Below are 13,814 nucleotides of genomic sequence, written 5' to 3' on the forward strand. Positions count from 1 at the left end.
TTAAAAAAAAAAAAAAAAAAACACTTCTAATTTAAGTAAACTTAAACCAATCTTCACATAAACCCATTATAATAAATGTCATAATTAGCTATCTGTGCCCTTCAGCAAGTAGGAAATATACAGAAATTGAATAAAGTTATCAAACACTAAATTCTAATTTAAATAAAGTTATTGATTTCCTCTTTTTTGTTTTTGTTCTTTTGTTCTTTGATGAACAGACATCATAGCAGCTGGGTTATTAGGTTAGTTTGGCTTCTTTAAGAGCTGCTGCTGCTGAACATGACGCGGATCTGATACGCATCGTATTTCTTTACCTTTTATGACCCACTTCAGTTCTTTAAGTCTCTACTAATGCACTGATGAGTTGATTTGGGTGTTTTATATGAGGGAGACAGTGCTGGGGTGCTCCAGGACAGTTTTGAAAACCATTTCAGAGAGATGTTCTTAAATGTAACTCATATAACAAATATTTACATTCATACACTGTTGAAAGGCAGCTTTAATCACCTTTTTGGTAACTTCTTGGCTTAACTGACAACAATACTATGACATTGCATGCTCGTAGTTTCATTTGCGCTTTAATATGAAATTATATAGGCTACAGGCAGCATGCGGCACTGCATTTGTGCTTGCAATTTGAAGAGCACGTGATACGAACACAGTGTAATGGCTGACAGGATAGGAAAATTTGGTTTTACTGACATATGGCCTGACAACATCTCATCCGACTGCAATTCACTGTTGTTCTACTGAAGCTCCCTCGTCACCTGTACCTTTTCTGTGCTCGTTTGACTAACGCCTGGCACTGAGGTGAAGTTGGAGTGCGCGTCTGAAAAGTCTTCCGTTTAATGTGGTCATAAAGATGTTCTGCGTCTAAATAAATGCAATTCTTGTCAAGAAAAAAGAAAGAGAAGCAGCAGTTGTGAGGGGGGTGGCCAACCCTAGCTCTGTTCCTGCGTTAATTGCGTAAAAATTTTTTTTAACATGTTAAACTTAATAAATTAATCGCATGCATTAACACTAATTTTGACAGCACTAATATATATATATATATATATATATATACACACACACACACAAACTCCTGTTCAAAAATTTGGGATCGTTATTTTTTTAAAACATTTAAATATAAGAAATTCATACTTTTATTCAGCAAGGATGCTGATGATCAAAAAGACATGTTGATCTTTTGAATTTTTTTTATACAATGTGAATATTTTGGTTTTATGCAGTTTGCATGTTGTTACCTCACAGGCAGGCAGTCCCTTTAGAGAGCCACTGATCAAATTCCTGACACGTCATCCGTCTCAAACAGTGGAGCTTTTCATGATGGAGGCCACTCTCAATGACCCACAGTGGAGTCGCATGTTCATGGTTTGTTTGTTTTTTCTTGTCCATACCTCATACTGTATTGTGTGTCTTTGTTTAAAAATTCCTTGCCATGATATCTTATGAGTGTTGCTTTTTCTTCAATTTTTTATTGTTTTCTCATTTGCAGAGTTTCTTGAAGCACAAAGATGCCAAGCCACTTCGAGATGTCTTGGCTTCTAACCCAAATCGATTTGTCCCTCTGCTGGTTCCAGCTGGGCCTGCAGCAACTGTGAGACCTGGGTCTCCCTCCACCAGTACTGCCCGCCTTGACCTGCAGTTCCAGGCCATCAAGGTGGGCCAAACACTCTTAACTGTTTACTCTTAAATTTGATGCAATTTGCTTGTTTGTAGAGCCTGAATATTAATGAGCATTCATAAACTCCCTCAGATCATAAGCATCATTGTGAAAAATGATGAAGGCTGGTTGGCGGGTCAGCACTCTTTAGTGAGTCAGCTCAGACGCGTGTGGGTCAGCGAGGCCTTCCAGGAGCGCCACCGCAAAGACAGCATGGCTGCAACCAACTGGAAAGAGCCCAAACTATTAGCATACTGTCTGCTTAGCTACTGCAAGTAAGTGTTTTCTGTTTGGTGGTTGCAGAAATTACACACTTCACAAGTTTAAAATGGAAACGCAATGTTTTTACTTTGATTTTTACACTAAAGTTGTACATTTCCTTTCAGACGCAACTACTCTGAGATAGAGCTAATCTTTCAGCTGCTGAGAGCCTTCACTGGCCGCTTCCTGTGCAACATGACCTTCCTGAAGGAGTACATGGAGGAGGAGATCCCCAAGAACTACAGCATCACACACAAACGAGCGCTCTTCTTCCGCTTTGTGGAGTTCAATGACCCACACTTTAATGATGAGCTCAAGGCGAAGGTGAGGATATACCATTTGTACACCTGTGAGTATTAACATGTTGAGAAGAAACTCCCATGAGTTTTGCCTTTGTGATGACCTCTCGTTTTTTATTAAGAGCCACCATGAGTGTGACTGATGCCATGACACGGACCTCCATGGTCAGTATTATAAATTCCACCTTTGCGGTATATTTCTGTTGAGAGTGGCACAGCGTCACGCTCTCTTAGCGCTGACCATCTAATGCGGCCAACAACCAGTCCCTGCTGAATATATATGCTCAAGATGGGGAGCGTGACAGGGACTGACCGTGCATGACGCACTCGGTTCTCAAAGGCACGTCTTCACAGTCAACCTGAAGTCTTTGAAGAACGCTAATGAATATTTATCTGCAGATTACTCTAATAGCCATTGCTCATATGCTGAGGGTTTGCCTTTAATCAGCCCTGGAGAAGATGGGTAACATAGTTGATGGAGCAGGGCTCAACACAAAGAACATTTTCTGCTAGCTCAGATGCAGCAGTAGTTTAGATTTTTGCTTTTTTTGGGTGTCATTTTCACTCACTGATTTTTTTATTTATTTTATTATTTTGCAGTTTTTGGGATGTTTGAAATGACCACATCACATAGTTTAATGTAGCATTTATGACAATGTTCCCTTCTTTGTTATTTCTTTTGATCATCCTTATTGTCTACACCTGTGGAGGGGTGTTTATAGTGGGCAAGCACTACATGGAGTATGACGCACTCGGTTCTCAAAGGCACGTCTTCACAGTCAACCTGAAGTCTTTGAAGAACGCTAATGAATATTTATCTGCAGATTACTCTAATAATCATTGCTCATATGCTGAGGGTTTGCCTTTAATCAGCCCTGGAGAAGATGGGTAACATAGTTGATGGAGCAGGGCTCAACACAAAGAACATTTTCTGCTAGCTCAGATGCAGCAGTAGTTTAGATTTTTGCTTTTTTTGGGTGTCATTTTCACTCACTGATTTTTTTATTTATTTTATTATTTTGCAGTTTTTGGGATGTTTGAAATGACCACATCACATAGTTTAATGTAGCATTTATGACAATGTTCCCTTCTTTGTTATTTCTTTTGATCATCCTTATTGTCTACACCTGTGGAGGGGTGTTTATAGTGGGCAAGCACTACATGGAGTACAAGGACCCACTGGTAAACGGGTCAGTCAGGATATTCAAGGCTGTGTTTCTTATTCCCACTTCATTTTTATTCATGTGAAAGAACTCCATCAAGTTGGAGAAGGAGATCAAATGGCAGTTTATTAAAATGAACTGGATGTTCCCCAACTTCCCCTCAAATTGTCACCCTTTGCAGTTTGCAATGACATTGAGAAACGGTAGCAGTGCATCGGCGGATAGTCTTCACAGCTTTGATGGCAGAGGCTGTTCTTGCTCTGCTAAATCACCCCTCACAGCAAAACAGACGTTGCATCCCAAACATTCCCCAGGAGAGCTCAGCAGCTGTGCGCACTCTTAACAGAATACATGTTTAAGGTGATGTTTTCAGGCAGCTGGAGTCGCGGCGGTTTTGGCTGTGATGGATCATGTAGAAAAGGATTTGTTGTGATCCATCACTCATGTGAACGGTAGAGGGGCTCATTAGGACGAGGGATAATGAAGGAACACCTGCAGCCCCACGGCCCCCATGTTTGAATAAATCCACATGCTGATGCACACTTCAGCTAGCAAACAACACAACCATTGTATCTGACTAGACAAACTATTGTCTTGAATAAAGCTAGTATTTTCCCATAGCTTAAATTACCAAGTGGTACATTGTTGACATGCTTATTAATCTTTGTGATTTTTCTTTCAAATTTATAGTGTAAAGCAGAAACAAAGCTATTAGTGTTCAAAGATGCTAATTATGTAACATACGAGCTGACAAATGGAAAGTCAAGGCTGGAGGAATTTTGAGCTTCTAAAAACATGGTTCATCAGAATGATTAATATCAGTTAACTTACAAATCAACCAAATCTGAGGTGCCATGTTGTGCCTTTCTCTCTCTCTTCTGTCATCATCACACTTTTTACTGGCTTTATCTATGCCGGCGCTGCCAAAGCAGCCCTGGTTTGAATAATTTAAGAAAATTCAATCAATGCTGTAAATTGCAACATGCTTAAAAACTATAAAGATTTACACACGTGAACCTTTTTCATTAAAGTTAACACAAAGCAAGAAGTAGAATTGTTAGCATATGTTTAAATGTACACTCACATAAAGACTCCAGTGGCCTTGAAAAAAACAGTTCATGTTATACATGAAGTAGGTTACCCATCATAGGGGCCACTATTCTGAGATGTCTTTCTATTATTATTATTATTATTAATGATGATAATATACAATTATATTTTTGTCATTTATATTTATATAATTTATTTTCATATAATGACATGATGTTTCTATGTCATGGTGTAAGTTTGGAGTCCAAGACCTATGGAATGAATAACAGGCAACATTTTTTTTTTCCTTGTACAATTATTATACTGCTCATTTGATAAACAGATATCTTCCCAGTTCTTTGATATCCTCAGTGCAAATACATAAATGTAACTTGTATGTTATTTGTTATATCTTATATGTTATGTGTCCACTCTCCAGGTGTTGCAGCACATCCTGAACCCAGCCTTCCTGTACAGCTTTGAGAAAGGGGAAGGCGAGCAACTGCTGGGGCCGCCCAATCCAGAGGGTGACAACCCTGAGAGCATCACTAGTGTCTTCATCACCAAGGTAATCATCTCCAGCAGCCCCAGCCCAGCACCATTGGCAATGCTGTCACTCTGTCTCCATCTAGGATGACCTCTGGCTGTTATTTCACTGGCAGAAATGTCATGGCCACAATAAAGGTCATAGTGTTTGTTTTTCAAGCAAACACAATGAGACTCAGAGGTGAAGGTTAATAGCCTTAATTTATTTCACGCTTAAATTGATTGTCTCTCCCCTGCTGCTAATCATAACAAAGGGTAAACCAAACAGTCCGTTTGTTCGCTGGGTTTGTTTTCAACATCTCCAGCAGGAAAGGAAGCTGTTCAAGTTTAAACAAACTTTTTTTTTTATCTGCTATATGTCACAGCTGTGGCCTCACAGCCCTAAAAACAATGCATCTTTTAGTGTTTTGTGACACATTTTCTCGTTATTGTAGGTCCTTGACCCTGAGAAGCAGGCAGACCTGGCTGATTCATTGAGGATCTACCTGCTTCAGTTCTCAACCTTGCTGGTAGAGCACGCTCCTCATCACATCCATGACAACAACAAGAGCAGGAATAGCAAGCTGAGGCGTCTTATGACCTTCGCTTGGCCTTGCCTGCTCCCCAAAACCTGCGTGGATCCGGCCTGCAAGTACAGTGGCCACCTCTTGCTGGCTCACATTATCGCCAAGTTTGCCATTCACAAAAAGATTGTGTTGCAGGTAGGCATGTACCAAAATTCCAGGCTGGCAAAAATACTATGAAATTATTATTTTTTTCTGATTTTGTCTGAACAAAGACAGGCATAAGATTATTTTTTAACAGCTGTAACAGAATCTTTGAAGTCTATGAATATTTTCCAGGTTTAATCATGTGTAATGTAATCACCAGCTGATTGATATCAGATTTGAAATTTCCAAATGTAAATGTAGGTACAAATAGATTGTAGAGTACAGATGTTGCTTGTATTATCTAAAAAAAAAAAAGAGAGAGAGAGATTGGTGTCTGTAACTTCCTGTCAAAATCGCAAAATTTTCAGCAGCCATTACTTTATTCTTCAGTGTCACATGATCATTCATTAGTCATTTTAATATGCTGATTTGGTGCTCAATTATTAATAATAGATCTTATTATTATCGTCAAACAGTTTATGAAAGCAGTTTTACTGCATAATATTTTTGTGGAATTCTTTGAATAGGAAGTTAAAAAGAACAGCATTTATTTGTAATAGAATTTTTTAAAATATATTTCTCTAATCTAGAAATTATGTATGTCTCTACATATATCAGTTTCAAATTTAATGCATCCTTGCTGAATAAAAGTATTATTTTCTTAAAATAAAAAAGTCTTACTGACCCCAAACTTTTGAATTGTTGTGGAAGTCAATATTACACTGGTAAAGTAATACGTTTTTCTGTTTTCTCATTTTTTTTTAAAAACCATTTAAAAATCATTAGAGCCTATATATTATTGTGATTAAAAAAAAAAAGACTAAAGACTAAAATGATAGGATTCAATTTTCTGCCAGTTTATCTAGATTTTTTTTGCTTGGGCCATGATGGAATTAAAATGTATTCAACAGCCCAAATCTTTAGGGGTTTATTTCTTCTTAATTAAGAAAATAACAACACATTTATAATAAATATAATTTCAGGCCTTTGTCAGATAAAATGCATTTCTAAAACCCAAATACTTCTCTTACCTCAACATTTCAAAGAGTACCTCCGAGCTTTTGCTACTCAAAGTTTAGTCTTTGGTTAACTCACTTCAGTGTCAACTTGTTCCTTTTGTGAAATGCTGCTAAATGTCAGTGTATCTGTTCTGTGCAGGTTTTCCACAGTCTGCTAAAGGCTCATACTATGGAAGCACGTGCCATTGTTCGGCAAGCCATGGCAATTCTCACACCTGCTGTACCTGCTCGGATGGAGGACGGTCATCAGATGCTCACACACTGGACCCGCAAGATCATTGTGGAGGAGGGCCACACAGTTCCTCAGCTTGTCCATATACTTCACCTCATTGTACAGCACTTCAGAGTATGTATAGTCACTTCACTCTTGCCAGTTATACTAACATCTCCCATACTGCAGTCAGTTTTATTATCCAGTATTCACATTATTAAATTTTTATTGCACTGCCTTAGGTATTAGTTTGCTTGGTAGACCATATAATTTTTTTTTTGTAGAGATTGCTTTGAGTGTATGTTTCTCTGCTTACAGGTTTATTACCCAGTGAGACATCACCTGGTTCAGCACATGATCAGTGCTATGCAGCGATTGGGCTTCACCCCTAGTGTAACTATTGAGCAGAGGAAGTTGGCAGTGGACTTAGCTGAGGTGGTCATCAAATGGGAGCTCCAGAGAATCAAAGACCAACAGGTCTGTTACCAGAAAATGAGTGTTCTTATTATAGAAACAGTGTTTTGGTCTTTTGTGATTCATTTAATGTAATTAAAATGTATTGTCCTTTAAATCCGGTCATTTTATTGGGTATGAAGCCGGAATCGGAAGCTGATCCAGTAAGTGTGGGCGAGGGCACGAGCGGAGCCTCTGGTGCTATGAAGAGAGGAATGTCTGTTGACACGGCGCAAGACGTAAAGAGATTTCGCACTGCTGCTGGTGCTGTCAGCACGGTGAGGAAACTTTAAACCACTCGCCGCAGCGAGGGTGACCACTGTAATCAGTCTCTTGCTCTCTGTGCCCTGATGGACCGTGCCATGTTTGAGTACATTGGCTGTATTGTGTTTGTGTTTGTATGTGCAGGTCTTTGGCCGCAGTCAGTCGATGCCAGGCACAGAGGCTCTACTTACCAAACCTGTGGAAAAACAGCACACCGATACTGTGGTCAACTTCCTCATCCGCATCGCCTGCCAGGTAGTTATCTCATATCTGCTTAGTCTTTCTGGGGTCCACTAATACTTACATAAGCTAACTTCTGCGCTGTGTCTGCAGGTAAATGATAGCACTAATGTGGCAGGCTCTCCCGGTGAGCTGCTGTCCCGTCGCTGTGTGAACCTCATGAAGACTGCCCTCAGACCAGACATGTGGCCCCGTGCCGAACTTAAACTGCAGTGGTTCGACAAGCTCCTTATGACTGTGGTAAGTCTGAAAGCTTGTGGGTTTTGGCTTCTTTTCTTTTATTCTTATATAATAAATTATTTATATAAATTTGAGGCTGCATGTGAGATTTATGAGTTCTTGCCTCATTTTCTAAAAGGAAACGGATAAATATCCAGACCAATGTTTAAAAAAAAAAAAAAACAGCAAATGGGATGCATGAAACTACAAATTCACTCTCTGACAATAGGTGTTAATCAAATAACACCAAATAAAAGAGTGCAGAAACAAGAGAGCCAGTTCTGGGATTCTTCCTCTGCTGTTCACTGAATCTTAGTAAATCTGCTTTGTTTGTGAGCGCCACCAAGTCATGGTTTTATGTAACAGCAGTGGCTCTTGCCATGCGATGAACTGCGAGAATCCTATTGGTTGGCCAGTTTTCTTCGCAGTGCGATGGAAAAGATTAATTGTGTTTGTGTCAGTCTGAACAGACGCATTAACAAGCGTTCATTCAGATTAAAATGTTTATTGCACCGAATATTTGTCTTTGTGTGAACAGGCCTTGAAGTCTTCGTCTGGAGAAAATCGCCATATCCTGTTCATCTCACATCCCTCTTCATTATCTCCAGTGCCTTTCCAAGCAGTTTTTATGTCAGCCAAATCGATATCCTCACTCTTATGAATGATTTTTCTTTCTTTGGAGTTCACTGGTGTGACTAACTCAGCTGTCATCTGAGAGAACAGCTTTCAGTTAGTGAGCATCCACCACCTGCACTATTATCACTGCAACCTCCCATCCCTCTCTCACTTCCTCTCTCGTTCCACCTGTTATCAGGCAATGGGCTTCCTGTCGTTCGGATGCACCACTCTATGGATTCTTTTCAGGGCAAGACAGTTATGCAGCTTTCTCTGCTCATGTAGGCCAGTGATTGAAATGCTGTGATATGGCAGAGAGACTGCATGCACCTTGTACAACCTTTTAATTTTCCCTTTGCTCATCCAAAGATAAGATCATGCCGCCTTGTCTTCCTGGGAAGTTCCTGCTTATGTATTCAGAACAATTAATGCTTTGGAAAAACTGATGTTTATAAGATGACTCCCAGTCTCTCTTATGCCCTCTTTTCGAACAGCCAGAGAAGCTGATGATTACCATCCTACCATCCCTTCCATCTTTATTTTCAGAGTGGGTCAATAACACTTTCTGTGACATGAGTTTGACAAACAGGTCACTCATCGTCCGTGCCCCAGAGCCCTGTTGAGGGAGCGAGGTGCTCTTTTCAGCTCTCTTAAACAAACTAATGACCAGTGCTGCAAATCCGAGGGGGTTTTATCATCTCATTGTGTCGGCTTGTCAGTGATTAAAGGACAGGCTGCAGGGACGAGCTTAGCTTTGTGCAAATCTGTCTGCCAGTGTCTCAGGGGCCAGATCTTGTTGTCAATATTCAGTGGCCCCTGAAACCTAATCAGCACTGGTTTTTATTCATTGTGCCAAGCCTGTGCATTACTTGACTTAAATGAGAGAATGAAGAAGTTTTTGAAAATTGAAGTTGCCAGTTTAAATGAATTTTAACAATTTGTGTGGGATCAGAAGTTTCAGTAGTTCAGTAAAATGTCATGATTCTCGATACCTCAGCATAAATGTGCCAGTATGCCATCGGACATGCTGCTTCATTTCAAAATGTTTCGAAAATGATGTAAGCATTGCTTCAGGTACTCAATAAAGTGAACAGGTGTTTAATTGGAAACAATAAATCAAACATACAAATGAAGTAAACTTGTGGTTTAAATTTGCTTTAAGTGCTTAAAGTACTCAAGTTAAATGGAAATGAAAGATTTTTATTTCAAGTAAATGCAGTTCTTTTGAACTTTCTATTCATCAAAGAACCCTCATTCAAAAAGTATCATGGTTTCCAAAAAATATTAAGCAGCACAACATTTTTCAACATTAATAAGAAATGTTTCTTGAGCTCATATCAGCATATTCAGCACATTATTTCTGAAGAATCATGTGACATTTAAGACTGGAGTAATGGCTGCTGAAAATTCAGCTTTGCCATCATAGCAATAAGATTTACTTTAAAATACATTAGAATAGAAAACGGTTATTCTAAATTGTACTAATATTTCACAATATTATATTTCACTATTACTATTTTACTGTGCTTTTGATCAAATAAAATTATCTTTGGCAAGCAAAGGAGAATTTTCTCAAAAACAGACATCTTACCAAAACTTTTGAACTGAACTAGTGTCAGTTCCTCTGCACCTCATCAATCCTCCTCTGTCTTTCAGGAGCAGCCAAACCAGGCAAACTTCTCCAACATCTGCACAGGGCTTGAGATTCTCAGCTTCCTTCTGTCAGTGCTGCAGCCTCCAGCCATTCTTGCGCACTTCAAGTCCCTGCAGCGTGGCATTGCAGCTTGCATGACCTGTGGCAACACCAAAGTGTTGAGGGCAGTCCACTCCCTCCTGTCCAGACTCATGAGCACCTTCCCCACAGAACCCAGTGAGTAGATCAAGCTCAGATTGATGATATCTTCTCCTAGAGACCTCATTTGAGCATAGCTGTGGATGTGTATGGTGAACAATAATTACGTCATTTGATTTGCTCGAGTGCAAGACACAGTCTAGACAGTCTAAAGGCCAGTATAATGGTCAGCAGCTGTTAACAGAAACATGCATTGGTTGAATCTCCACAGAGGTTGTGAAATAATAACTTTAGACACACTAGTGATTATCGACAACAGTATATGTTAAAGCCCCATTTCTGTAATTGGTTATCTCTTTATAAGATTGTCCAGGTTGTGCTAGTTTTTCCAATTAAAACTGTGGCAACTATGTACATTAAAACATTTTCTTCTAATATTTTGGTTTTTCTTTAGGCACATCCTCAGTGGCTTCCAAGTATGAGGAGCTGGAGTGTCTGTACGCTGCCGTAGGGAAGGTCATTTATGAAGGCCTCACCAACTACGAGAAAGCCAGCAGCGCTAACCCAACTCAATTGTTCGGTGAGAAAATGTAATAGCTCTACTACATGACCAAAGGGAGTTATTCTGGAAGATCTTCCCCAACATAAAATAGATGCTAAGGTTTTCAAAAAGCTCTCTTTTCTGTTATATACTAAGTATAGAATGCAAATCATATATTTATATACTTCATTGTAATTGTATAATTATTATTGCGTTTTGCACATTACTATTCAGAAGTTTTTTTTTTTTTTTTAAATGAATTACTACTCCTGTGCAGCAAGGATGCATTAAATTTCACAAGATTAGAGGTTTTTTTACTGTATTTTTGATCAAATAAATGCCGTCTTGGTGAGCATAAGAGGCATCTTTCTAAAACATTTTTAAAAAACCTTACCAACCCTAAACTTTGCAATAGTAGTGTACTTTAGTGTGGATACATTTCAGATAATATTTTTTATAATGGAACACTTAGTTGTTTCACAACTTAGTTCATCTTTAATTATATTTCATAATTGAAAACAAAAAGTGCTGAAACTCTATTGGATAACATTCTAAAGTTACCAGTGTTTCATTTCAGCTCAAAATGGCACCATTGTTCAATAAATGCCTTCAATAAATGATTCCGCTCTGGCAGTGCTCTAGAGTTACATTTACCACTGATGTACTGTATGTGTCTCCATCGAGGGTGACTTTTTACATTTATCTTTCCTCCCCATAGCTGTGATCTAAGAAATGCATTACTCATGCTTTTTTTGTCTCCATCCTTACTCGCTTAGATTTATCCAGAAACGCCCTTGTAATACAACTACAGGGACAAAGGAGCTGAACCCAAAGTCATTAGCAGGCGCATGTCGCTTGCTGACCCTGACAGTGTTGTGAGGGTAGTGGGGCGTCATGTTACCAGCTTCTCTCTCCTCTCTGCTTCCAGGAACGCTGATGATCCTGAAGTCGGCCTGCAGCAACAACTCCAGCTACATCGACCGCCTCATTTCCGTCTTTATGCGCTCCCTGCAGAAGATGGTGAGAGAGCACCTGAGCCCGCAACCCAACCCCGGAGCCGCTGAAACCAGCACAGGTGACCATTCTTTAGACTCTTGTGTCAAAGACGTTTTCCCCCAAAGATACATTTAAAATTAATTTCACCTTAGTGAAAAGTAGTTGAAATGGTCTATTATTATTATTAGGAACGAAGCACCTAATAATAATCTTTTTTTTTTCTTCTTCTGCTCTTATGTCTATGGTTGCACATTGAACTGCTTGCGGAAAAGTTATGAAATTTGGCACACAATAAAAGACAGTCTGAACATTAAACATAACAAATTTGGAGTCTCTACCTGTATGATTCGAATGCACCTTCTGACATCATTTTCCACAATGAAAATTTTTTCTCTGTTTGAATTTTCTGAAAACCTACATTTTTGAACCTTTGCTCAGATTTTCACGAAAATTGTATCGGATCATCTTCAGACCATGCCAACAAGCAGTTATGGAATTCAAGCTGATTAATCAAACTGTTCTCAAATAACATGCAAACCAATTTGATGATCACACCAAGATAAATGTGAGGCTGCATCTCTGCAACACTTTAGCACATTGAGACCAAACTTAGTGTTTTGCCGCAACCAGGCTACCTGGAGAATTTTGACACAGTACCACCTAGTGGTCTGGAGATATGAAAAATTGCTTTTTTTTTGCTTATAAATTCTAAACAGTTTGGCCATAATAGGCCAAACTTCCTGTTCGCCATTTAGATTTTCTTTAACTTGCTTTTCGAAATCCTCCTAGACTGTTGGTCCAATTTTTCACCAAACTGAACTCCGATCTTCTTCAGACCATGCTGTTAAAAAGTTACGGATTTCTCGTCTATAGACATAACTGTTTTTATTTACCACATCAACAAATTTGATGGCATGCCAAACTGCATCTGAGGCTGTATCTCTGCAAAGCTTTGACATATTGATTCCAAACTTTGTGACATTGTCACTCAACACTGACCATACCAGATTAATTTGGTGTCAGTGCCAACTATTGGTCAGAAGTAATATTGAGCAATTATGTCATATTACAAGTAATTGTATTTATGGGTTTTCAACCATTTTGTTTAAAATTGTCTCCAAATGTCTTCACTCGTTTTTGTAGTTGGTTTGATGCTCATTGTCATGCTTTTAGCTTCTCATTTTGCTTCCATTGTGCTTGGCCTCTTAATTGCTATTTGCAGCTGTATTTATTATTATTATTATTATTATTATTATATTTTTTTATTAAAATTGCATATTAATATTTGAAATAATAAAGTAATGATACAACCAGCATCCAGAAAAGAAAAACAGTTAATTGCATCATACAGATGACCCCTGCAGATCCTGTGTGTCAAGGTCAATAAGTCTCCTAAAATATATGATAATTTGACTTTATGATTTATCAGTCAACGTTTGTAGTCAGATTATAATCATTAGTCAGGTGGCATGAAGTGTGACATCCCAAAAACTTGTAATATTTGAGTTAGTAATTCATGATATTTGTAAAAGATAATACCTATTATCTTGAAAAATATGCTTAACTTGAATATGCAATATATTTTTAAAGAAATTACTTAATGGTTGAACCACATTATTTTTAGTCTTTGAAATGTAAAGTTTTCTTGATAATGGTATAAGTTTTTTATAGCCATAAGAAACCAAAATGAATACAAAGAACACATTCCTAAAAAAAAACTTTTGTTGATTTTTGAAAGATTTTTCTTTCATTGTGTACACTCTTATGGCATTGACCCACTAAGTAAATTTAAACAGAACAGGTACCACACAGGTCAGATCAGTTCTTATGTTGATGGCACTCAGTGGATC

General features: G+C 38.5%; 1 protein-coding gene across 1 annotated transcript in view; it reads left to right on the top strand.

Annotated features, from left to right (window-relative positions):
• Positions 1-13,814, top strand: part of LOC107724687 (transformation/transcription domain-associated protein) — an 85,632-nt gene that overhangs the window by 32,819 nt on the left and 38,999 nt on the right. Inside the window, exons 34-47 of the mRNA XM_016533699.1 lie at positions 1,255-1,374; positions 1,499-1,663; positions 1,760-1,941; positions 2,053-2,251; positions 4,858-4,986; positions 5,399-5,665; positions 6,773-6,979; positions 7,163-7,321; positions 7,441-7,575; positions 7,706-7,816; positions 7,895-8,041; positions 10,292-10,505; positions 10,882-11,007; positions 11,897-12,043. Coding sequence (XP_016389185.1) covers positions 1,255-1,374; positions 1,499-1,663; positions 1,760-1,941; positions 2,053-2,251; positions 4,858-4,986; positions 5,399-5,665; positions 6,773-6,979; positions 7,163-7,321; positions 7,441-7,575; positions 7,706-7,816; positions 7,895-8,041; positions 10,292-10,505; positions 10,882-11,007; positions 11,897-12,043 — 2,308 coding nt within the window. The remainder of the gene's footprint in view (positions 1-1,254; positions 1,375-1,498; positions 1,664-1,759; positions 1,942-2,052; positions 2,252-4,857; positions 4,987-5,398; positions 5,666-6,772; positions 6,980-7,162; positions 7,322-7,440; positions 7,576-7,705; positions 7,817-7,894; positions 8,042-10,291; positions 10,506-10,881; positions 11,008-11,896; positions 12,044-13,814) is intronic.

Source organism: Sinocyclocheilus rhinocerous, unplaced genomic scaffold, assembly GCF_001515625.1.
Source record: "Sinocyclocheilus rhinocerous isolate Xijiao unplaced genomic scaffold, SAMN03320098_v1.1 scaffold1026, whole genome shotgun sequence".
NCBI lineage: Eukaryota > Metazoa > Chordata > Actinopteri > Cypriniformes > Cyprinidae > Sinocyclocheilus > Sinocyclocheilus rhinocerous.